Below are 27124 nucleotides of genomic sequence, written 5' to 3'. Positions count from 1 at the left end.
AGCCGAAGTCGGACGCTTAACCGACTGAGCAACCCAGGCGCCCCTAAACTACTGTGTTTTAAAAAGAGGATGCCAAAGGTATTGACGTTGAAGAAACATTTCATGAATACTTGAAACACAAGGACCATATTTCTTTCTAATTGGCCAGATCTTGAAGCTTGTCTGAGAAGACAAAAGTCCTGGTTAAATGTTTGTCTTCTTAGGATACTGATGTAAGAAAGACTTACGTCACATTTTAACAGAAAGTAATTGTTAAATTTCTTTTGAAAGTCAAAAGGTGCTTCCAAATTTGCTTACCTTCTCAGAAAAGCTAATCTTATCAGTAGCTCACAAACTTATGTCAAGGTGTTTTTTTGGGGGGATTGATTAAGAACAAGGTAGGAAGGCTGAGCTGTGTGTCACGTTATATATGGATGCGGTGTGTATGGCTGAGTTGTTATTGTGTGATGAGCATCATGGTTAATTCATCACCTGGATCTCCAAAGAAAAGGGGCTCAGTGTGTTGCCCACCAGCCTTCTCTCCTCAGCCTGTGGTACAGAATTTGCCAAGAACAGGGTATAAAATTAGCAATTCAATCTAGAATGAGTATTCCTCTGTACTTTTGAAACAGTAATTTGAAAGAAAAAGCACACCCCCACTCAAAGTCATTTGCTTTTCTTCCTTGTTAGAGCTGAAACGGAAAGAGGGCTGTCAAGAAAACATATTATCGAAGGTAGGTACAGCTGCTTCCATTTTTTCTTCATTTGTGGGCTGCTGATTCCAGAAAGGTATCAACCAAAAGGGTTCAAAACCCATTGTGGCGGGAGGTGGGGGGGTGGGAGGAATTTCTATAAAAAGAATCATAATCAACCACAATCTCTCTGGGGTTTAATGTAGGAGTGTTGTGATACAGAGAAGACAATAGAACACAAAGAAAAAGGGCAAATTTTCTAGAACTCTTCTCCCTTACAGCCAGGCTGACATTAATAAAACACTTCCCTAAGACTTTCTAAAAGGTTTTAATTGAGATATAATTTATATAACATAAAAGTCCACCCATTTAAAATGTACAATTCACTGGTTCTGAGCATAACAGAGTTGTGTGATCATCACTGTAAATTCAATTTAAAACATTTCCTAATTCCTAGTACCCACTTGCAGTCAGTTCCCACCCTCTCTCTACCCTCCTCCACAGCCCCAAGTAACCACTAATCTACTTTTGTCTCTATAAATTTGCCAATTCTCGATATTTTATATGAATGAGATCATATAATGTGTAATAGTTTGTGACTAGCTTTTTTCACTTAGCATAATGTTCATGTTGTAACATGTATCATAACATGTATCATTTTTACTGCCAAATAAAATTCCATTGTATGGGTAGACCCCATTTTGTTTATCCATTCATCAGCTGATGTACATTTGGGTTGTTTTCATTTTTTGACTTATGAATAATACTGCTGTGAATATCTACATACTAGGTTTTGGGTGGATATATGCTGAGGCGATGATAGTTTTACCTTAGTTTAAATTTTTATGTTTTTAATTACAATTCAATTAGCATACAGTGTTATATTGGTTTCAGATGTACAGTATAGTGATTCAGCAAGTCCATACATGACTTGGTGCTTATCACGATAAGTGTATTCTTAATTCCCTTCGCCTATTTTACCTATCCCTCCACCCACCTCTCCTCTAGTAACCACCAGTTTGTTCCCTATATTTAAGAGTGTGTCTCTTGGTTTGCCTTTCTGTGTACATTTGTTTCTTAAATTCCACATACGAATGAAATCATATGGTATTCATCTTTCCCTGACCGACTTATTTCACATAGCATGATGCCCTCTAGATCCATTCATGTTGCAAATGGCAAGATTTCATTCTTTCTTCATAGCTGTGCAGTGTTCTATTGTATATGTATATACAACCTCTCCTTAATCCATTCATCTATGGGAGAGTACTCAGAGAACTTCCATATGGTGGCTATTGTAAATTATGCTGCAATAAACATAGCGGTGCATGTATCTTTTCAAATGAGTGTTTTTGTATTCTTTGGGTGAATACCCAGGAGTAGAATTACTAGATGATATGGTAATTCTATTTTTAATTCTTTGAGGAACCTCCATGCTGTTTTCCAGAGTGGCTGCACCAGTTTGCATTCCCACCAACAGTGCAAGAGGGTTCCCTTTCTTCACATCCTGGGCAGTGCCTGTTGTTTCTTGTGTTGTTGATTTTAGCCATTCTGACAGGTATGAGGTGGTATCTCATTGCGACTTTGATTTGCATTTGCTTGTTGATGAGTGATGTTGAGCATTTTTTCATGTGCCTGTTGGCCATCTACATATATTCTTTGGGGAAATGTCTGTTAATGTCTTCTGCCCATTTTTTAGTTGGAATATTTGTCTTATTTGGTGTTGAATTGTATAAATTCCTTATATATTTTGACTATTAACCCCTTATTGGATATATCATTTGCAAATATCTCCTCCCATCTAGAGAGTTGCCTTTTGTTTTGTTGGCGGTTTTTTCGCTGTGCAAAAGCTTTTTATTTTGGGGTGGTCCTAATAGTTTATTTTTGCTTTTGTTTCCTTTGTCAAAGGTGACATCTATAGAAAAATGTTTCTGTGGCTGATGTCAAAGAGATTACTGATTACTGCCTACGTGTTCTTCTAAGCATTTTATAGTTTCAGGGCTCACATTTAGGTCTTTAATTCATTTTGAGTTTGTTATTGTGTAAGAAAGTCCAATTTCGTTCCTTCATATGTAGCTGTCCAGTTTTCCCAAACTGGACATTTGTCTAAGAGACTATCTTTTTTCCATTGCGTATTCTTGCCTCCTTGGTCATAGATTAATTGACCATATATTCATGGAATTATTTCTGGGCTCTCTATTCTGTTCTATTGATATCCATGTCTATTTTTGTATCAGTACCATACTGTTTTGATTACTACAGCTTTGTAGTATATCTTGAAATCTGGGATCGTGATACCTCCAGTTTGTCCTTCTCTTTCAAGACGACTTTGGCTATTCAGGATCTTCAGTGGGTCCATACGAGCTTTAGGATTATTTGTTCTAGTTCTGTGAAAAATGCAGTTGGTATTTTGGTAGGGATTGCATTAATGTATAGATTGCTTTGGTGGTGTGGACATTTTAACAAAATTTTCTCCCAATTACTGAGTATGCAGTATGTTTACATTTGTTTGTGTCATCTTCAGTTTTTCTCATCAGTGTATGATGGTTTTTGGAGCATAGGTCTTTACCTCCTTAGTTAACTTTATTCCTAGATACTTTATTATTTTCAGTGCATTTGTAATGGGATTTGTAACTGATTCAGAGAGGCATTGCTTTTGTAATTGTACTAAAAACTTTGTAGAGCCTGGAAATGAACAGGAAATAGTACAGTCTTCTAGAACTCTTATGTAGTAGAGTACTACTCTACTTCATTGGGAAGACTATAAGAATTGTGAGGAATTTTTATGTATTTCTTGTTTGTCTATGTATTACAAAAAATGTTACACTTCTACCTTTTGCAATAAGAGAAAGATGTTAGATGGGGCTGTATAAATACAAGATTTTTATAACTTTAGGCTCCTGATTAATTATTAAGACAGATGATTTTTCTTCTTTTGATAATTAGTTTCATTTATGAAATGCCAAAGTCAATAAAAACATGAAATACTCTCTAATCTCACCATTTTAAAAATAATAAAGAAGTCCTCCTTTTGCTTACCTCATCTTATCTCACAGTGTGACAGTCTGGTACCTGTCCTTCCCAACTTATTCCCACAGTTAAATTGATCTATCTATCTATCTATCTATCTATCTATCCACACTTACTTATAAATACAAAAACATAGGTATGAAACCAGTGGAATCAAGCTATACATATTAACCAAAAGTTTACTTTTTTCTATAATTAAAATACATTTTAGACACATACACACCCACGTACACATGCACATGTACACATGATTTGCAGGTTATTTCTTGGTTTTAGTGTTACAAAATATCATACAAATGGCTGTCCTCATGTAAATGTGATCAATACTGGAGACAGCATTATTAGGTCAAAGAAGAATGCGTATTTTAAATTATTTTCTAAAAAGGAATATACCAATCCGATGGATGAGTTCATTTGATTTATTTGTTTAGTTATACATTTATTTATTAATGAATTTGAGCTACTTTTTATAATTTTGTGCTTTCTCTGAGAATTAACTTTTCGTATTCTTAAGCTATTTTTCTTTTGAGTTGTTTGTCTTGATCTTATTTTTAGGAGCTTTTTGTATATTAATAATATTCACTTCTGTCAGTTACATATGTTGCAAATATTTTCTTCCAGGCTCTCATTTCATTATAAAGTTTTTTCCGTCCCCATGAACCTAATCTGAAGAATAATATCTAATGTGAAGACATTCATCCCAATTTAGAAACTGGAGTTCTTTATTAATGTGTAAAGAGAACTACTTGGAAAGATCTTAGACTTCCACTAGGGGAAAAAAAATAGTTTTGGTATTCAGTCATTTAATTTAAAAAGAAGACTTTTGGAGCGACTGGCTGGCTCATTCGGTAGAGTATGTCCCTCCTGATCTCAGCGTTATGAGTTAGAGCTCCACACTGGATATAGAGATTACTTTAAAAATATAAAAATTAAAAAATTAAAAATTGACTAAAATAGAAAGTTTTTGAAGCCAGATCTTGGAGAATCTATTTATATAATAATAATAATAATAATAATAATAATAATAATAACATATATACATTTATATGCATACCAATTTATATATATACGAATTTTTATATATTTATAATTTATATATAATCCACATATTTATATATAATATATTTATATAAAATTATATATTTATATAAAATTACATAAAATAAATTTATAATCTATATATTTATATAAATTATATATAAATTGATATATTATATAAATAACATATATAATTAATATGTATAATTTATATATTAATTACATGTGTATATAGTTAATATATATAATTTATAATTATTATGTATATAATTATAAGTTATATATAAATTTGTTAACAGTAATAAATATATCATTCAGTTGTTTCCAAAGTGTTTGTATGACACTTGCAAAGTGTTTGTATGAGTTTGGTACTTCTCACTAACTAATTTTTAATATATTTCTAAGCATTGGGCTTTGAAACCAGACAAACAGTGGTTCAAGTTTCAACTATGTCATTTAGGAGCTAGGGGACTTTGTGCAAGTTATTCAACCTTACTAAGCCTCCATCTTCTTGATTATACAAAGGGCTATAAATATTCCTACTTTACAACATTACTATACAGAAACTGATTTTAGAGAATTCACATCGAGCACAATATCCATCACATAATAAGCACTTAATAAATGTTATTTTTGTCATTACGTCATCATTCTTAACAGTGCCACTGTTAATCTTCATACCATGGTTAAGGGCCCCCTTTACCAAGTAACGTTCTAAGGCTGCCACAAGGAATAAGCACATTCTAGCACTAGAAAAAGCTTTCACATTCCTAAACCAAACTAAATCCCTTCTCAGGCCGCAATGCCCACTTTGACCTTGCAAAGTAAAATCCAGCCTGCCTCTTAAAACTGTTAACTATTCCTGCTCTAGTCTTGCCCCCGTGACTTGAGTCATCTACCGTGAAACCTGTCCATAAGAAATAACTGCCCCCTCCCAAAGAGAAATAACTCGTGTAAGCTTGTTGTACTAAGCGGAAAAACAAGGCAGCAGTGTGCTGCCTGGAGAGTTCTTGTTTCTCTTTTCTTTTTAATCTAATTCAAATCGATTAAAAAAGAGATTCAGAAAATGGTACAGGATGGCAATCAACGAGAATATAAAATCAAGGAAAGAAAGAATGGAGGAAGCTGCTGTGCTTTTTACTGCATCTCCATTGCTTTGGTATTTACCAGTGTGTTCATAATTTCAAAATTCTCTTTTTTAAATCAGTTTTCTGCAAGCCCCAGACAACGTAACAGAAATACCTTAAATTCTCTGTCCCTTTAAAGAAGTCAGGAATTCTCTTAGGAACTAATCTCTCAGGATGGATAAACCAGTTCAGCTGAAAATTCAAAATGACCCAGATTCAAACTTTAACACATTTCAAACTTTTGAGACTGAGAAAGAATTGGGATTATTTATTAGTATGTTGTTACTGTTTATTTTGCAGGTCATAGTTTCAGCCTAAGACAAAGATGTTCATGAGTCCAAAAGAGTCAGCTGAAAGGATATTTCTAGGCAGGCTGATATCAGGGAATTGAGTGAATTTTGCAGAAAAAAAAAAGGGGGGGGGGGAGTGGACATTAGATTCCTAGGCCTCAAATAAAATTTGAAGAGGTTTACAAATCATTATCCATGGATTTCATTGGTATTTGTTTTGTGATGAAAGTGACTTTATTGAACATTGGAGATTCATATGCACATTAAATTTAAAAAGTGTTCTTTGAGCCCAAATGTCCATCAACTGATGAATGGATAAAGAAGATGTGGTTTATATATACAATGGAATATTGTGTGACAATGAGAAAGAATGAAATCTTGCCATTTGCAGCAATGTGGATGGAACTGGAGAGTATTATGCTAAGTGAAACAAGTCAGTTAGAAAAAAACAGATACTGTATGTTTTCACTCATATGTGGAATTTGAGAAACTTAACAGAAGACCATGGGGAAGGGAAGGGGGAAAAAATACTTTCAAACAGAGAGGAAGGCAAAACCTAAGAGACTCTTAAATACAGAGAACAAACTGAGGGTTGATGGGGGGTGGTGCAGAGGGGAGGGGAAAATGGGTGATGGGCATTGAGGAGAACACTTGTTGGGATGAGCACTGAGTGTTGTATGTAAGCGATAAATCATGGGAATCTACTCCCAAAGCCAAGAGCACACTGTATATGTTGTTTATTAGCTAACTTGACAATGAATTATATATATATAATTGATATATATTTATATATTTATTTATAAATTTATAAATTTATATATAAATATTTTTATAATATATATATTTATATAAATATTTATATACTTATATATTTATATAATTTATATATATTATATATTACTGACAATAAATTATATATTATATATAATATATTATTTTTAATATATATAATATATTATTTTTAATATATATAATATATATATATTTTTAAGTGTTCTTAGAAGACAAGACAGAAGTTCAATTCATGTACAATTCAGGCCACTTGAATGCTGGGTGACTTTGGCCACCTGAGCTGGTTTACAGAGTATATAAAATGAGCTTGTCTCGTACATAATGCAGTTTTTAAAAAATTCATATGAAAGACCGTTTCAGTGAGCTCAAGGTCCTTCACTTAAATCCAATTAGGAACAACATGCTTCTTGGATTCACAAGAAGAAGGTAGAAATTTAACTAATAGGTTTATTACAGCCATTTAGAATCCCAAGGTCTTATTAAGCTTTGAAATTCTATTCATTCAGCCATTCCACAAACACTCTTGAAGCCCCAATTTTTGCCAGGATTAAAATTTAGCAGATCAAATTTTCTTAGTATCTTATATGAAAAAATATGATAGTGTGGTAAGCCAAATGGTAAGATTACATAAACTGTATACTTTTACAGGCAAAGGTTATGTCTTAGTGTATGTTTGTCCTCCAGATGAATGACAGTTTTGTTATATGATTCAAAACACAAACCCACTGTCGTTATTTTCGGAGTAGAAGAGGAAAATAATCTGCGAAAGTACTGCTTAAAACTTTTTAATGAATGGCAAATGTTAAACCCAGTTATCTGAACTTTTATTTTAAAAAGATAACTTATGACTTTTTCAATTAAAGATTAAATTTCTTGATGGATTCACCACAAATTCCTTCCCAGTGTTCCATGTTCATACTAAACTGAAATCACCCACTCAGGATAACCATGTTTCATAATGCGAGGTGCAGCCACATGGATTATTCTAATACAGCACAATCCTTATAAAAATAAACAGACATGTCTTAAATTATGACTGAGAGGTCTGCCGAGAAGGTGGAAAATTATATAGGGAAAGAGTGGCCATCGTTGAAGGCAACATTTGTTTTTCAAGCTAGAAAGGAAAGCAAGTGGGTGGACACAGCATATTCAAGTAGAACCCTTGAAGAATCTCCTAACTATGGATTTCCTTGTTTCTACACAGTTCAACGGGCAACACCGAACATCTGATCCATGTCTGGCCATGCCAGTCTGCTTAACATCTGGAATGGGCATATTTCTTTAGATGCCTGTGAAATAGGCTTAAATCGAATTAAAGTTTACCTTATGAACCATAGAGTTCCTGTTAATCTGCAGAACCTAAAGGAAAATGAACTTAGATTTCTTTTCTCACTTGAAAGCTATTTTCTTTATATAACATAACTTACTATCCTGTGGACTTTTGAGGAATTGCCAGTTAACTTGTAGACATCTCCAGGACAGGGAGCTTTTCTCCTGCTTCTCCTACATTTGCTCCCACAGACACTGGGTTGGTGCTGAGGGACAGACTAAAGTCAAAAGTGCCTTCAGCAAATGCATTCACTGCACTGGTGCACTTATCTCCCTTAAGTTGTGATTAGCTGCCCGGATGTTCCTCGGCAGCCAAGGTTAACGTATTTTTGCACGTCTACTTAAACTTAAAACAATACCTGGCCCCAAGCCAGTGCTCAACAAACATTTCCTAAGTGCAGCTGGAACATGACTATTTGCTTATTAGAGATAAACCCTAAATAGCTTTCAAGGAGACATTTGTTGAGCGTGTCTTTATGTTGCTGTAGTTTATTTCTACAAGATTAGAGCATCCGAACAGGAAAGGACAGGAGTGCCTGATTTGGTTTGTAGTCACATGAAGCATTAAAGCAGAAAGGTCGTTTAACTCTATTTTGTCTTTGGACAGATGAGGAAACCAAAGGCCCAAAGAGGCTAAGCGACATCAGCAAGGTCATTCAGGCCAGCCTGAATGAGTACCCTGGATCCCAAACCCCGTGCCTCACCTGCACATAGACCTGGCCTCTGGTTGCCAGGCTGGTCCATCCAGCTGCCAAGAGCTCCATGTGCTTGACTGATGTGCTGCCCAGACTTAAGTGGCTCAGACCACGGCTCCCACCAACCTGCTCTCCCTGACTTCCCCATCTTACTAACAGTCACGTCACTTTTCAGGCCAAAAAGCTAAGAGTCATCCTTGATTCTTTGACCTCCACACTCTGTATCCAGCACAACAGAAAGTCCTCTTATTGCTACTTCCGCAACTTGTCCAGAATTTGTACACTTCTTACCGATTTGGTGACCTGCTCACTGGCCTCCCTCCCTGCTTTCACCCTTGCCTCCGACAGATCGTCCTCAGCAGGCCCGTGACCAGCTCAAATGGAGATCTGATAATGTCATTTCCCCTGCTTAACTCCTATTTCCTCATGTCCCAGCCCCTTACCAATGACTCTCCATCTCACAGACAGTAAAACCCAAAAATGTACACGGTGGATTTCAAGACTTTATATGATTGACATTTTCGAAGTTAGGAGACAGGATCTCTGAAAGACACAATCTCCTCCTACTTCACTTCAAAGTCAGAGTGGGAGTTCAGGTGGATCACTGACGTGATGCAGCACATTATTTCTTTTATTCTTACATGAATACACTTGAATCTCAGCCTATATATCAAGGAAAAAGAAATGCCTTCCAGAGAAAGAATTGAGAGGTGAGGAATGACCAAATACAATGAGACTGACCTTCATATCAAGTGCATGCCGTTATTAGTGGGTACACGTTATTACCCTGACCAATGAACCTCTGCCAACAGATGCTCTCACTATGCACTGCTTGCTCTTTGGAAATAAATACAGTGTCCACGCATCTTTACACCTCCAGAGCCCAGCACAGTTTGAGGATCAAATTGGGATTTAGCACATGCTTAGGGCATGGGAGAGTAAATGACTCAAGTCGCAGCCAATCACATGGCACTGCAAAGTGGCCAAGCCAGCCGTAGCTTTTTCTCCTAGTTCCTCTGCCCACATTGAGCTGTTTAGAAGAGACACTGAGGGATAGAGCCATTATCAGAAAGGAGGACACTTGTTTCCAGGGCCAAGCATGGGCCAGAACTGTCACTAAATGCCTCCCTCCAGAACCAGGAGGTCCACTGAAAATCTTTAGCATTTAGTCTTTGGCACCTCTGATTCTGAACCTTTCCAGATGTGAGCACCACTGCGATAATCAACACATTTCTACAGACTGTTACGCTAACAAAGTGCTTGACGGCTGGTTTTATTTGCTCTCTGGAGCAGTGATCCTGAAGGTAGTAAGTATTGTTATCTCCGAGGCAGATTAGAGACCTGAGTCACCCCCCTTCCCTCACCAAAAAAAAAAAAAAAGGTCAAATAACCCAAGTTGAATCACGCAGCATGCTAGAGCACAGATTTCCAACCTTTCCAACCTGTGATACTCTATTATTTGTTCACTTGGTTTTCCTGTCCTCCCTTACTTCCTCCATATGTATAATTGCTTCTAAAAAGTGGCTTATACCATAGTGCTTTTTCCCAACGTTTTTTTTTTATTTATTTTTGGGACAGAGAGAGACAGAGCATGAACGGGGGAGGGGCAGAGAGAGAGGGAGACACAGAATCGGAAACAGGCTCCAGGCTCCGAGCCATCAGCCCAGAGCCTGACGCGGGGCTCGAACTCACGGACCGCGAGATCGTGACCTGGCTGAAGTCGGACGCTTAACCGACTGCGCCACCCAGGCGCCCCCCATAGTGCTTTTTAAGGTAGATTTTATTTCAAGCTGCCCCTTGAGAGAGCTGGTGACCCTCTGGGCCTGAAAGTCACTGCAGTTTTTTGAGAGCAGGCATTGGAACTTATAACACCTGTCTGCCTTAATCTCTTCATCAATCCTTCTTTTAAGAAACCATCAACACAGACAATCCTTTCTCAATGAATGAAAAATATATCCAGAACTATATCCAACAACTTCATTTTCCTGTCAGAAAAGTAATTGCGGCTGGCTGGTAAACCAGTTTGAAAAATCAAATTTAAATGAGCCAAATTTAAATGTATAAGAGCCTCATTTAACATGCAATTAATTTTATGCCTATAATAAAAAGAGAAAAACCACCGGTCTTCCTGAGGAATTAAATAGGCTGATAAGGAAATGCTGTGCCTCATGGAAATGAGATAAAATGATTCTTGAACTGTCCTCCTTTTGGTTGCATAATATTATATACAATGCATTCTATTTCAGGGAAGTATTAATTTTACTGAATTTAAATAATTTTTTTTCTGCATAGTCACAGGAATGTAACCAAATGGCTAGGTTGGAACTTAGATTATTGGTTCCAGATTTTTTTTAAGCTCTCACTCTCTCCTTTATATGCCCTAAGTCTTTATAGCTTCTTGTGTTTTTGTTTCTTCCCCAAAGAAAGGGAATAATAGAAATGGTAGAGCTCAGCTGTATTTAACGTTCTTCAAGCTTTGTTCCACTTAGTAAAATGTTGAGCAAAACCTTCATTTGCCAACCCTTTTATTCCTGTCACAACCCATGTGTACATTAAGATGGATTTGGCAGTCACTTATTTCTTATTTATACCATTTTAATGTTTTTGATGTGCAATAAATGTATCCCATCCCACTTTTCAAGAAGTTAAACTCTTAGGCTACTTTTTATTCTAAACTTTGCTTCTAGATACTGCCACAGATGAGTCACTATGAAAGATCATTACTGAGTATGTTTTTTTCTGGTGGGGTAGGAGTACTGAAGTTACTGAGAAAGTTATAAGACTCTTCTTTGTTAAGGACAAAGTCAGCCTTTGAGATATATTTCTTTATCTCTATCTATGTATCTGTTCTAAATGTTTGTTTATTTTGCAAGAGAGCGTGCACATGAGCAGGGGAGGGGCAAAGAGAGAGGGAGAGAGAATCTCAAGCAAGCTCCAGTCTATCAGCAGAGAGCCTGATGCCGGGCTCTAGCCCACAAACTGTGACATTATGACCTGAGCAGAAATCAAGAGTCGGACACTTAGCCAACTGAGCCACCCAGGTGCCCCAATATATTCTTTAAAGGTTCTAGGGGCCAATTAATACCTCATTGTATCCCATGTCTTTTTGAAATTAATTCAGTGCTTTTTTTTTAAGTTTATTTTTTTATGCTGAAAGAGAGAGGAGAGAGGGAGCAGGCACACGAGCAGGGAAGGGGCAGAGAGAGAGGGAGAGAGAGAATCCCAAGCAAGCTCCATGCTGTCAGTGCAGAGCCCGACGTGGGGCTTGATCTAACAAACTGTGAGATCATGACCTGAGCTGAAATCAAGAGTCAGATGCTCAACAGACTGAGCCATCCAGGTGCCCCAGTGCTTTTTTTTTTTTAAGTAAATTTTTTAAAGGAAACCAAACTTCAACTACTTCTAATAGTGCTTATTACACTTAACATTTTTTGGATTTTTCCTGCCTCTGTTCCCAGGATTGAAGGGCTCCCTCCAGAGGCTGCAGCTCGAGTATGTGGATGTAGTCTTTGCAAATCGACCAGACAGTAACACCCCCATGGAAGGTGAGTGACAAAATTTGATAAGTGACTCTTGAGTTATTGATTCTAGCTTGACGACTTCTTTCACTAACGGCAGGAAATGAAATCTATTCAGACTTAGTTGATTGCATATGGAAAATTAAAACCTTTCCAGGGGATGCCTTTTGGCCTCAGTATTTACCCTCAAAGCAAAGCTCTGCGTCCTGCATTTTCATTCATTTTGTACGCAGTCCCAGGCATTGGGGTTGTGGCTCCTGCCGGGTACAGTGCTCACTTTTTCCAGGTTCATTTCCCTTCTGCTATTTCATCAACTAAACCAATAAAATTAATTGGAAGGGGAGTTTATAACCCAGCCATCATTATTTTGGAGGAAGTCCCTCGATGATCTTTCTCTTTTGTAATGACTGGGTCTGATTAGCTTCCAATCTGTGGTAACAAGTGCTCAGTGGTGCCATGAGCAGAGGTTTTATAAGAATGACTACTTCAAAATGAGGCTCTTCATTGCAATTTGGGTTTTGATTCTCAAGGAGCTACAACATTTTATCGCCTTCCTGTTACAACTAATTTAAGACAATAGGCATCTCCCCAAGGAAACTTAGAAAATGTTCCTAAAACTAAATTTTCTTCAATTTGCATTTATTTATGGAGCTTACCTAAGATGAATGAGGAAGAAAATAGTTTGGGAGGACAAATTAATAACGATGTCCTAGTTAATTGAGATTTGGAGGCATGGATTAGACTTACCTGAGGTGAATGAGAACAAAGATTTTCGGGGGGAAAAGGGCAAAAAGTCATTTGAGGTTTACAATATGACATACATTTACACAGTTTCAAGGACTTAGAATATAGTAATCAACAAAAAATTACACTGATGATAAATTTGCCCTTGATGATTCAAAAAGTAGTCCAGGGTCTTGGAATAAATCAGGTTCTATAAAGGTTTATTCTTGCTATAGGGTTATAGAAGTTACAGAGGTTCCAAATGATTGTAGATATGAAAGTATATCTGAGTTTTTTGGTAGGTTGCATTTCTGACAAAAAAATATCATGGAAATTATTTTCCTTGCCGTTTATCTCTTGTGCAACTACAGAGAAATGTTAAAATATAAATATTTATACGTCTAATTTTCTCCTAGAGTTTTCTGCTTTTTTAATTCTGAGAAAATCAGTTTATTATAAAGCAATAGCAGTGTTAGAAATTCATAAATGCCTGGGTGGCTCAGTCAGTTAAGAGTCCAACTTCAGCGCAGCTCAGCTCAGGTCACTTCAACTCACGGTTTGTGGGTTTGAGCCCCTGTCGGGCTTTGTGCTGACAGCTCAGAGCCTGGAGCCTACTTTGATTCTGTGTCTTTATCTCTCTGTCCCTCCCCCCCCCACCCCAATACACACACACACACACACACACACACACACACACTCTCTCTCTCTCTCTCTCAAAAATAAACATTTTAAAAAAAAGAACTATCTCTGGAAATAATCTAGAAATACATATTTTTATCAAAGCAAAAAAGAGGTTTTAAAGCAATCATAAACATCTTATTAGTGTAAGAAGTTCTCATTGCAAGGATAACATGATGTCACCCTCTTCCCAATGACACATAAAAAGAGAACACTAAAACTATCTGATGAACAAAAGTGTCAAATAAAATACTATTTAGTGGGAACTGTGAAAAACTGAAATTGCTTCCCATTTTAAGTGCTTGTGGCATTGTCTTCCTCCTTGGGAAAGAGTCCTTTGCAATTAAATTACATCACGTATAGGATTTTTCAGGTTTTTTTTTTTTTCCCATTTTGCCCCCGCCCCACCCTCATGTCTAATTGTAGAGATAGAATGCGGGAGTCTCTCAAGCAGAAAACATTATAATTTGCATTATATACCTCTAGAAGGGAGAAGTTCTCAATTAGGATCTAAGCTATGTGATACCAATATGATAATGGTGTCTGCAGTATGAACACTGATTACGTGTTGAAATTTATTAGAAGGGAGCTTCAGAGTGTTAACATTAAACACACAAGATTGCTACCCCGTAGAATTTGTGATTACAACATTGTCCGGCCTTTGCTAGAATCAGAGAACATTTTAATTTTCCCTGAGTTTCTCATAGAAAATTCCACAGAGCAGAATATTTTGTCAACCATTTTATCAAGAGTCAATGTCCAAGTTCAGAAGTCTAAGGAAGGATGTCAGACCATAGAAATTTGCATTTGTTGATGATTAGGTCAAGGAACATGGAATTTTGTAGCCCTGCAGCCATCAACCACTTGATGCTGGAATGTAGTCAGCTCTCCCCACGCTCCCCCAAGAAGGGATCCATTCTTAGCTGGTCCCTCAGGCTCTGAGGCTTATTTCTCTAGGAGGATTTAGTAGGAATGTACCACAGAAATTCCTCAAGTAGGACTTGTTCCAGATTGAAAGAGCTTCCCTATAATTTCTCCCTGGCTTTCAGAAAATGTGTATCCTCAAACTTGGTACGCTTACTTGTTCCAAGGTCGGCCTGATGGAAATGCCAGTTTGATACTAGTCTTTGGAAACCCATTCTCAGCATGTAGTGTCTTCTACTTTACTGTAGCAGAGGACAGGGCTGATCCGGCCAACGGAAGAAGAAATAGGAAATAAGAAGAAAATGAGAAATAGGGATTGCCAGGAGGCCTTGGGTGCATTTGCTCCCCTAAAAACGGGGGGGTGGGGGGGGAGGTGTCTAACCTATTTCTGGCTTCCATGTTATTAAGATTCATTTTTGCAATGATTTTATAAAGTCACAAGTGTGTATGTGAGTGAAAGTTATACGTATACGATGGGGTCTACCTTAGAGAGCTATTAGTGTTTCTAAAAACACTACAGAAAGTAAATGTTATATATAATCAAAATTACCCTTAAAGGCCCCACAGTAGTTCTTTGTTAGCCAACGTTACTCTATAGTCTTTTAATCATTCAATTTCTTCTGCAAATATAATGACAAAACCGTCATTGGATACCTGCCAGTACCCAGCCCTTTTTTTTTTTTTTTTTTTTTTGTAATGGCCAGAAAATCCTTAATATCATTCACACAGTTGTCCTTATTTCAGCAACTCAGATTGGTGATTTTAGGCTTGATTGCTTCCATTCCTGTCTAATATAAGTGATGCAACAGTGGTTGCCAAGTGCCTATTGATGAATTTTCCTATATTAAATCTACGTATGTTGGCACTGTGCTGTATGTGTGTGTCTGGGTATCTCATATTAGACCCTTAGCATTTGAAAATCATTTTTATTGGTTTCAACCATTCCTATCAACTCCATGGGGCCACAACACATGCTAACAAGATTTTTATAGGCACCTGTTTTAAACCCCAAGGACGTAATGAAAGAGCCCAGCCCAGCTTTCTAAGACATGTTTTTAAAAAATTTATTAAAATGCCAACCCCTTTGATTTGCACCTTGAAAGGATGTTAATTGGGAACATTTCTAGAATAAACCAAGACGAGTTTCATCCGGGTTCTACATATCACACAGCAACCAACTGAGCCAAGAAAGGTTAGCAGTAGCATCTTCTTCATAATATGTAGGCATCATATATCCAATTTGTTGTTGTCTTCGCTTCTTCCTTGAAAAACCAATAGACAGAAAGTGAATCCTCTCAAAAGAATAGCTGTAAATTCCAAATGTGCAATCAGTGGAGAAAGTAGTAAGACACTTACTTTGCAATCTGCAACCCTATGGGATGCGATTATATTTTATAGCCATGGGAAGATGTTGCTGACAACAGAGGGGAACTTGTGGACTTTTTCCTCTGTCCTTCTTGTTTATTTTTTCTGGTTCACCTAGTAGTAAGTCATTTTTCTTTCACAGCATCTGCCATGCCATCTGTCTCTGCTACGATATCTGGCATCGATGGCATGTGTTCCAGTCCCAGAAAAAATCAGCCCCACATCCCATTTCTTCTTTCTTTATGCTGCTGTGTTCTTACCAGTAGAGTCCCTGACAGTTCCTTGTGCTCGGTGCCACTCATATTCTTAATTCTCTCATTTCCATAAATCCCAGCATGTATTGCATGTATTTCAAAACCTTCTCTCGAAGGGCGCCTGGGTGGCTCAGTCGGTTAAGCAGCCGACTTTGGCTCAGGTCACGATCTCGCGGTCTGTGAGTTCGAGCCCCGCGTCGGGCTCTGTGCTGACAGCTCAGAGCCTGGAGCTTGTTTCAGATTCTGTGTCTCCCTCTCTCTCTGCCCCTCCCCTGTTCATGCTCTGTCTCTCTCTGTCTCAAAAATAAATAAATGTTAAAAAAATTTTTTTTTAATTAAAAAAAAAAAACCTTCTCTTGAGCTTATTAGACAAAAGAAAGCTCATTCCAACATGAGTCATGCTAGACAGGGATAGACACAGAGCATTTGTGTGTCTGAGGGCCTACACTAGGAGTTTTTTGGTTTGGCTTTCTGTCATTCCCAAGTGCTAGGCTAATTTGTCTCTCTATATTCTTCTCATTGCTCCAGGGAGGAAGTGATTGAATATGACTGAGGGCAGGAGAGGAGTCTACAAACCATGTACTACTTGTGAATAACAGAAGAGAGAGAGGACCCCTTTTTGTATACATAGCTTTTTAAAAAGGAAAGAGGAAATCCCATTAATTTGTTGATCTGAGAGAATATGATGATTTTTAAATTAAATCATATTTTAATTTAAAAAACATTTGGAATTGAGCTCTAACTTTTATTTAGAACTTTTTGCCAAAACTAGTTAATCTCACAGACTCCCTTAGTCATTAGATGTTACTCCCAACCTAATTACAGTTCAAATTATTTATTTTTTTTCCTGCTAGCGGGTTAATGCAGACATAAACAACACAGGATATCTTTTTTACATAAGAGAGGCAAGATCAATGTTAGCTTCACTTAGTCCCCACAGTATCATCACGTCAAACAAACCATTCCATAAGTATTTACTTCCTTCTAAGCCATTTTATTTAGTGTCGCCATAGGCAAGCAGGAATCCATGGATATTCAGGTTTCTAGGATGTCCAGTTACAGCTCAGAAAATACCAGAAAGTAGCAAGTATTGCAGCATCCCAAATTTTCTACATGTTCTTCAATTCCTAGATAATTCCTATCCAAAGCACAGTTTTCAGAACAAAAATTTAATGACATAAAACCTAGAAATATCATCTAAGCACAACGGATCATCTCTTCTGCCTTTGTATTTTATTATCTTCCCGGAAAGACACTCTCTCAATCTTTCCTCCAAACCGTAATAATAGCAGGAAGAAATCTTCTGCAAATAGTCACTAGCAGCGCTGTCCAATCGAAATATTATGTAACCCACACATATATTTCGAATTTTCTGTTAGCTACATTCAAAAGTTAAAAAAAAAAAACAACAGACAAGAATAATTATAGAAATATATTTTAGGGGCACCTGGCTGGCTTAGTTGATAGAGCATGTGACTCTTGATTTCAGGGTTGTGAGTTTAAGCCCCATGTTGGGTGCAGAGATTACTTAAAAATAAAATCTTTAGCATAAGAGAGTCTTAAAAACTGAGAACAAACTGAGGGTTGATGGGGGGTGGGAGGGAGGGGAAAATGGGTGATGGGTACTGAGGAGGGCACCTTTTGGGATGAGCACTGGGTGTTGTATGGAAACCAATTTGACAATAAATTTCATACATTGGAAAAAAAATAAAATAAAAATAAAATAAAATAAAATCTTTAGGGGTGCTGGGTGGCTCAGTTGGTTGAGTGACTGACTTGATTTCAGGTCAGATCATGACCCCAGGGTCATAGAACTGAGCCCTGCACTGGGTTCTGAGCTGAGCTTGGAGCCTACTTAAGATTTTCTCTCTCTTTCCCTCTGTCCCTCCCCTCTGCTCACACTCTCTCTCTCTAAAATAAAATTAAAAAAAAGAAAGAAGCTAAATACATAGTTTTAAAAAATAGTAAAATAAAATCTTTAAAAAATACATATATATGTATTTTTAATTTTATTTTTTAAAAGTGTTTATTTAATCACGGGAGTCTACCCCCAAAACCAAGAGCATACTATAGACACTGTTTGTTAGACAGCTTGACAATAAATATATTTTAAAAATGAATAAAATAAAATAAAAACGTTTATTTATTTTAAGGGAGAGAGAGAGAGCATGTGCACAGGGGAGGAGCAGAGAGGGAGAGAGAGAGAGAATCCAAAGCAGGCTCCACATTGTCAGTACAGAGCCTGACACAGAGCCTGATCTCATGAACCATGAATGAGATCATGACCTGAGCCAAAATCAAGAGTCAGATGCTTAACTGATTGAGCCACCCAGGTGCCCCAGTAAACAAATAAATAAATATATATTTTAAATTTAACCCAACATGGGGCACCTGGGCGACTCAGTCAGTTCAAGTGTCCAACTTCAGCTCAGGTCATGATCTTACAGTTTGTGAGTTTGAGCCCCACGTTGGGCTCTGTGCTGACAGTTCAAAGCCTGGAGCCCGTTTCAGATTCTGTGTCTCTGCACCTCCACTGCTCACACTCTCTCTCTCAAAAATAGATACACATTTAAAAAATTAAAAAATTTAACCCAATATGTAAAATCATCGTCTCAACATGCAATCAATACAAAAATTTTTAATGAGATTTTTCTTTCACACTAAGCCTTTGAAATCTGTTGTGTTTTTCACTTTTACGGCATGTCTTAATTTGGGTCAGCCACATTTCACATGTTTAGTAGCCACATGTGGCTGCTGAGAACTAAATTTGACCACACAGTTCTATAAACTCTATTTCCAGGCTAGCAGAGCACAAGACACAGAGTAGGAGCTCAATAAATATTTACTGTGTGGATGGATGGATGGATGGATGGATGGATGGATGAATGGATGAATGGATGGATGGATGGATGGATGGATGGATGGATGAATGGATAAACGATTGGATGAATAAGTGAACAAGTGTTTGAAGATGAATGAGTGAAGCTCTAAAGTTAAATAGATCCAACTTTATTTTTCTCTACTTAAAACCTATTTTGGTTTCCTAACATCTATAAGCATTCTGGTGTCTGATCTGGTTCAACATTTCAGGATGATGCTAAGGACAGATTGCTGGTAAACATCCCCAGGACACTCTTACTTTCCATTTTTCCTCATCAGCAACAGCAGCCACATCCAGATGCCAGGTCTTTCTCTAGAAATCTGATTGATACCTAAATGAGCAGAAATGAATGGAAGGTGATTCTTTGGCAGTTCAGTTGCTCCTGAGGATTACTATATCAAATTAAAATTATCTAATGCATTTCATTTATGACCCCTGACCAGGATGCTCCTGAGAGCCTTGCGTGCCAATCAGATCAGTTTAACATTTTGGTTTGAAAGGTTGGGACAGCTGAGTTTTCAAGATAGTGATTTGGAGAAAATTATTTTCGTATCCAAGAAGATGAGCCAAACCCTACCAACTCTATGGCGGGAAAAAAAAGTGTTCCAATTTTACTAAATCAGTTTTATTTCCATTTTAACTACAAATTCACCAAAAATTGGACTGCTACCTTAGACCTATTCAGCTGATGTTTTATCCTTTATAAAACAATACATTTAATAAAAAAAGAAATTGTTTAAAAATCTTTTTAATGTTCATTTATTTTTGAGAGAGAGAGAGAGAGAGAGAGAGCGAGCATGAGTGAGGGAGGGGCAGAGAGAGAGGAAGACACAGAATCTGAAGCAGGCTCCAGGCTCTGAGCTGTCAGCACAGAGCCTGATGCAGGGCTTGAACTCGTGAACCACGAGATCATGACCTGAGCTGAAGTTGGACACTTAACTGACTGAGCCACCCAGGCACCCCTAATAAAAAGAGAAATTTATTTCATTCATTCTAAGAAACAGCATTAGAGCTGGATGGGTTCACGTGGGTTCTTTCAGTCTCTGGTATGGCTTTTTAGAAAATCTCATGTTTCTTCTCACTGTACTCCTCCTTCCTATTAGGACAGTATTTCTGCAAAGTGGACTGCAGGACATTAGATGGGGAACACAGCTTCTGGCCTCACCACTTGTTAGAGTGTATACCCAGGGCAATTTACAGCCCCACTGAGGCTCAGTGTCCTTACCTGGAAATGGAGACAACACAGACAGTGACTTCTGAATGAGTTAATAATGTAGGTATAGGAGAGCAAGCAAGCATAAGCCCCTTTTCTAGAATGTCCCATATAATTTACATACGTATAAAAATCCACTTTTTCTGGATTCCTTCTCAGAGGTAACCATAGGAGAAGTCCAAGGCCCTGAAATTATAATGTGATGAAAATCACATAAAGGTGGCCAGGCTGCAGAAACAACTAGGGTCTTCAGGGAGGCCACGTAGAAATTAACATACAGAGTTGGCAATGGAATTTTCTTCTAGCCCGTTGTTTCTCCCTGGAGTTTTGTTCTGAAATGCTCCATGCCCTTTACAGTTAATGTAATCATAGGTTTTCTGGGGTTAATATATTCAGTCAAAAGGTAATCTTGAGACTGTGATTTTATTTTCAAAAATATATCTAGAAAAAAGTCAGTAACAGGATTTACTTATTCAGTTGATATTCATTGACTAGCACTTTTCATGCACTAGAAGAAGCAGAAGTTAATAAATTAGGCAAACATCCTGCCTCTATAGAAATTACATTCTTGTGGGGGAGACAGGCAATAAGTTACTAATTGAGTTACAATAGATGGTGATCATAGTATGAAGAAAAAATAAATCCTGGGAGGAGGATAGAAAGACAGACACCATATGTTTTCACTCTTATGTGGATCCTGAGAAACTTAACAGAAGACCATGGGGGAGGGGAAGGAAAAAAAAAAAAAAGGTTAGAGAAGGAGGGAGCCAAAACATAAGAGACTCTTAAAAACTGAGAGCAAACTGAGGGCTGATGGGGGGTGGGAGGGCGGGGAGGGTTGGTGATGGGTATTGAGGAGGGCACCTGTTGGGATGAGCACTGGCTGTTGTATGGAAACCAATTTGACAATAAATTTCATCAAAAAAAAAAAAGAAAAGAAAGTATGAGGGGTAGATAAGGTGTCCAAGGGAAGTCTAAGAAGGATATGGGAGGGGGGGCGGGGGGGAATAGCTTGGCCTCCTACAAAATGGGAAGGACATAACTTTGGAATAAGACCCTAATTTTGATCATCTTTCCATTTCTTCCTAGTTGTGTCATTTTAGACACAACTCTCTTTTCCTTAGTTTCCTTATCTATAAAATTTAAGTATTAATATCTCCTTTATAGGGTAATTAGGATTTTTTGGAATGATATATACAAAATGCTTAGAATGTTGCTTAGTACATGGTAATTACTTAAAAAGTTAAAGCTGTGTCTTTTGTTGTGTTGTTATTGTGTGTGTGGTCCTGCTGTGAATTTGTCATGTGGGAAGTGACCTTGATGCATTAGTAGCCTCCAAGTCCACCACCAGGCAATCCTGAAGGTCCCAAAACAGAAAGGCTCACCCAACCAATTAAGATGCATGCATCACATGGTTTATTAAATCAAGTAAAAAGCATAGTGAGAAGCAAGAGGGGAGAGATGGGGCAATTGAAACAATTAGGATTGAGTATAAGCAGGTAGAGGGACCCAACTATCTAAATCCTACGGCACGCAGTGGTCATATGGCCTGTCCTCTCTCTATGCCACAGTGTCCTTCCCTATGAGGGTGTATTATAATGATCATATTTGAGATTTGGGCAAGACAGCTCAGTAGACAGGAGGTGCCTGGGTCAATCATACACTTGCTTTCTTGCTCTCAGGGACAAATTCACCTGGCCGTTAGCTGTAGCTCACCTGATAGCTGTAGCCTGACGTACAGCTGTGGACTCTGCATTTCTTGTGCACAGGATTTTTGAAGCCAGAAGGGGATCACCAAACGGGGCTGATTTAAGACCTTATTTGAATCCTCGTATATTTCATGTATATTTAGTATATCTTGAACGTTGGGTGTCATGTGCATACTACATGCATTGTGAACATCACATTTTTCCATCCTTCCACCTCTCTGCTCAGCACACACGTTTCCTACTTTGTCTATGTCTCTGCCATGACTCAGAGGTTACTAATCCACTTAGTCATACCATATACATTATGTGAATTCTTCCTGTGTCTCACAAGCTACTTGTTTCTCTACATGGTTTCATTTATCCCTCCTTATTTCTCTTGCTCTCTTGAGCAGAACTGATCTTAAGTAACATAGCAAAGGCACATTACAGACTTCACCACTCTTAGTAGGTGACATGCTGCTTCAGATGTGCAGCCTTCTAGGGCCATTGAAAACCTGTCCAGAGTTAACGGAGGCCCCAGAAGTCCTGAAGGTGGATCACTCTGATAGGCGTCAGAGCCGTGGCTAACAAATTATCTTGTTCCAACTGGGTTCCATAGAAAGGACAGGAGCTTTCCTAAAACTACCTTTACTAGAGCATACTAAGAAATTAAGATTGCCAAGGCTGCAGAAAAAATGTGATGAGCTGGCTTTAAAGAAAATTATGTTCCAAACAATTTGTAATCATCTAGTACTGTATCTTGTGCTCTCTTTGGATGTTGAAGATTCCCAACCTCATTTCATAATGTCCTGGTTAGAATGGAAGATGCTGGAGAAGAATATGCTTATATTCTATGCAATTTAGCTACTCCCTCTATTGTCTCCCCCTCCTTTCCCTCTCTTCACATCTGAAGTCAACAGTGAAGGCAGAAGAGACGTAACCCCTACCAGTAAGATACAAAAGAGGAAATGTGGGCCATGTGTCTGGGGCCTATGGTACTTCCTCGCCACAAATCTGTGGCCCTCACCAAGCTCAGAAAGGATGGTTTTTTGGTTTTCTTTTTTTCTTAAGTTGTTCTCAGTCAAGAAAAAGAGAGAGTGAGAGAACACGAACGAACAGAGATGGCTTCTGCTCACCCCAGCTGTCAGGTGGAGACGGAGCCACTTAGTATTCTGAAGCTGTGGGTCTGTGACTCATGTGAACTTCCTTCTGTGTGCTTTGTCATTTCCCTGGAGTTGTGACAAGAATTACCGCCATATTCTGAGGGGATGTCAACTCAGTCTCAGGGGAATTAATCTCGGTAAATTTCTTATTGTGCTGCAGCTGATCTGCAGTGACACGGGTAGGAATTGGAGACACATTATCCAACACCCTAGCCCAGGCAGGTGGGGCTGGGGATGTTAGCAGCCTGTCACTTTGCAGCATCTCACTTAGGGTTTCCCAGCATGCTGATTCACTAGGGTGAGCAGAGCCACCTCTGTCATTGCTAATCTGGAATTCTCAGATAGTGGGGATAAACAAACACACGTAAGTCTCTTTCTGGGGAAAAAAAAATGAAGCAATGAGAAAATAAATGCCATTGTTAACCCACTTCCCCCTTGGGGTGCTTAATATGTGTTGTGAAAAACTACAGGGTCTGCAATCAGAGGAAGACGGTGCTAGTCTTGGGTGTGTGAATTTGACTGAGTTGCTCAGACTTTCTGCTTCTCGGTTTTTCACCCGGAAAATGGCAAGAATAAAAACATTACCTTGCCTAGCTATTTCTAAGATTGTTGTGAAGATAACATGAAGTAGTATAAGAGGAGATGTTTTGTAAATTTTAATGCCCTGTACAAATATTTTGAGGTTGTTATTGCTGTTACATATATTTACAGTGTTAGGAATATAGGTGCATAACAAGGTGTAATAACTGAAGTTTGAGCCAGGCACCAAGACAGGATTGAAAAGAAATTTCAAAGAGAGATGCCAAATCTTTATTTGTATATTTGCAGAGGAAATGAGCAAGAGCTGGGTCCCTGTTTTTCCTTCCCTCAATGTTTTATTTTGAGAACTTAAAAACCTACAGAAACGTTGAAAAAATAAACACCTAATATTATTCTCCTATATTTACCAAATTGTGCTGTGTTTTGCCTCTATTTTGCCCTCTCCTGCTGTCATTGTGACATTTGCCCATAAATACTTTCTTCTATCTCCTGAGAACAAGGCATTCTTCTATATAACCGTTACACAATTATTAACTTGTACATGGATGCATAGGGGCACTTGTACCCCAATGTTTATAGCAGCACTCTCAACAATAGCCTAATTATGGAAAGAGCCTAACTGTCCATCAACTGATGAATGGATAAAGAAACTGTGGCTTATATACACAATGGAGTACTACGTGGCAATGAGAAAGAATGAAATATGGCCTTTTGTAGCAACGTGGATGGAACTGGAGAATGTGATGCTAAGTGAAATAAGCCATACAGAGAAAGACAGATACCATATGGTTTCACTCTTATGTGGATCCTGAGAAACTTAACAGAAACCCATGGGGGAGGGGAGGGGAAAAAAAAAAAAAAGAGGTTAGAGTGGGAGAGAACCAAAGCATAAGAGACTTAAAAACTGAGAACAAACTGAGGGTTGATGGGGGGTGGGAGGGAGGGGAGGGTGGGTGATGGGTATTGAGGAGGGCACCTTTTGGGATGAGCACTGGGTGTTGTATGGAAACCAATTTGACAATAAATTTCATATATTGAAAAAAAAAACTTGTACATGGATACACCACTGTTATTTAATATGCAAGCCATATTCATCATTCCTAAAATGTCCTTTATAGGATTTAGTTGTTTTTGTTTTTATTTTTGAAAGGGAAGTGGATCCATGATTTTTTTCAAATTCATGTTTTATTTCAAAATTAAAACTAACATTTTTTCTACTACATCAACAAAATCCAAATCATTTTATCAGTTCTGGTAGTATTACATCCTATTACAACTTTTGATACAGTCAAGATTTTAAGACCAAAGCCTCTTGTACATATAACATTGAAAAAGAGCATTGAAATAGATCATAAGTCAACATGGTATACTGAACAATGCAAGGACTCTGAAAATGGATAGATAGTTCTATGTCCTGACAGTAACTCTTACAAACCATGTGCTTTAAGAAAGTTAATTTGAATTTCTCCTTCTGTGTGTCCTAATCTCTAACTCGAAATGAAGATGAACACCTTAATATGTGTTAGTGCAGATTGAATATTATAATAATTATAAAGCATTGTAGATAGTACATATAGATGTTCAATATACTAGTTATTATTTTTAAAGTTTTTATTTTAATCCCCATCACCTATTTCACCCATGGTAACCATCAGTTCTCTATAGTTAAGAATCTGTTTCTTGATTTGTCTCTCTCTCTCTTTTTTTTTTTTTTTTACCTTTGTTCACTTGTTTTGTTTCTTAAATTACACATATAAGTGAAATCATATGGTATTTGGCTTTTTCTGACTTATTTCACTTTAGCATTATACTCTAGCTCCATCCATTTCATTGCAAATGACAAGATTTCATTATTTTTTATGGCTGAGTAATATTCTATTTCGCTCGCACACACACACACACACACACACACACACACACACACACCACATCCCACATCCCACATCTTTATCCATTCATCAATGGACACTTGGGCTGCTTCCATATTTTGGCTATTGCCAACAATGCTGCTATGAACATAAGGATGTATGTATCCCTTTGAATTAGTTTTTTTGTATTCTTTGGGTCAATGCCCAGTAGTGCAATTGTGGGATCACAGCACAATTTGGTAAATATAGGAGAATAATATTGGGTGTTTATTTTTTCAAGTTCTATTTTTAAATTTTCGAGAAACCTCCGTACTGTTTTCCTAAGTGGCTGCACCAGTTTGCATTCCCACCAACAGTGCATGAGAGTTCCTTTTTCTCCACATCCTCACCAACACTTGTTGTTTCTTACATTGTTTAACCATTCTGACAGGTGTGAGGTGATATCTTATTGTGGTTTTGATTTGCCTTCCCTGATGATAAGTGATGATGAGCATTTTTTCATGTGTCTGGTGGCCATCTGGATGTCTACTTTGGAGAAATGTCTATTCATGTCTTCTGTCCATTTTTTAATTGGATTAATTGTTTTTGGGATGCTGAGTTTTATTTTGAGAGAGAGAGAGAGAGAGAGTGCGAGCATGAGTGGGAGAGGGGCAAAGGGAGAGAACCTTAAGCAAGTTCCACATGCAGCACGGAGCCCATTGCAGTGTTTGATCTCATGACATGAGACCATGACCTGAGCAGAAATCAAGAGTTGGAGGCTTAACTGGCAGAGCCACCCAGGCACCCCTGTGATGGTGAGTTTTATAAGTTCTTTATATATTTTGGATACTATCCTCTTATTGGATATGTCATTTGCAAATATCTTCTCCTGTTCCATAGGTTGCCTTTTAGTTTTGTTGATTGTTTCCTTCACTGTGCAGAAGCTTTGTATTTTGATACAGTCCCAATAGTTTATTTTTGTTTCTGTTTCCCTTGCCAAAGAAGTTACTGCCTGTGTTCTCTTCTGGGACTTTTATGGTTTCAGATTTCACATTTAGGTCTTTAGTCCATTTTGAATTTATTTTTGTGTATGGATTAAGAATGTGGTCCAGTTTCATTCTTGTGCACATCGCTGTCCAGTTCTCCCAATACATTTGTTGAAGAGACTGTCTTTTTCCCATTGAATATTTTTTCCTGATTTGTTGAAGATTAATTGACCATATAATTGTGGGTTTATTTCTGGATTTTCTATTGTGTTCCATTGATGTATATATCTATTTTTGTACCACACCGTCTTGTACCACGCTGTCTTGATTACTACAGTTTTGTAATATAACTTGAAGTCCAGAACTGTGATG

The 27124-nt window shown here is 37.7% G+C and overlaps 1 protein-coding gene and 1 long non-coding RNA gene across 6 annotated transcripts in view; one reads left to right on the top strand and one right to left on the bottom strand.

Moving 5' to 3' along the window:
* KCNAB1 (potassium voltage-gated channel subfamily A regulatory beta subunit 1) overlaps positions 1-27124 on the top strand; it is a 386948-nt gene that overhangs the window by 312904 nt on the left and 46920 nt on the right. For all 4 annotated transcript variants that reach the window (XM_007086274.2, XM_007086275.3, XM_042998491.1 and 1 more), the window contains exons 7-8: positions 670-713; positions 12431-12517. In XM_007086274.2, coding sequence (XP_007086336.1) covers positions 670-713; positions 12431-12517 — 131 coding nt within the window. The remainder of the gene's footprint in view (positions 1-669; positions 714-12430; positions 12518-27124) is intronic.
* LOC122241948 overlaps positions 19428-27124 on the bottom strand; it is a 38808-nt gene continuing 31111 nt past the window's right edge. For both annotated transcript variants that reach the window (XR_006222045.1, XR_006222046.1), the window contains exon 4: positions 19428-19646. This is a non-coding gene — a long non-coding RNA (uncharacterized LOC122241948). The remainder of the gene's footprint in view (positions 19647-27124) is intronic.

This window comes from Panthera tigris, chromosome C2 (genome assembly GCF_018350195.1).
Source record: "Panthera tigris isolate Pti1 chromosome C2, P.tigris_Pti1_mat1.1, whole genome shotgun sequence".
Classification (NCBI taxonomy): domain Eukaryota; kingdom Metazoa; phylum Chordata; class Mammalia; order Carnivora; family Felidae; genus Panthera; species Panthera tigris.
The sequence above is the reverse complement of the archived record's forward strand: the minus strand, read 5'-3'. Positions and strand labels throughout refer to the sequence as shown.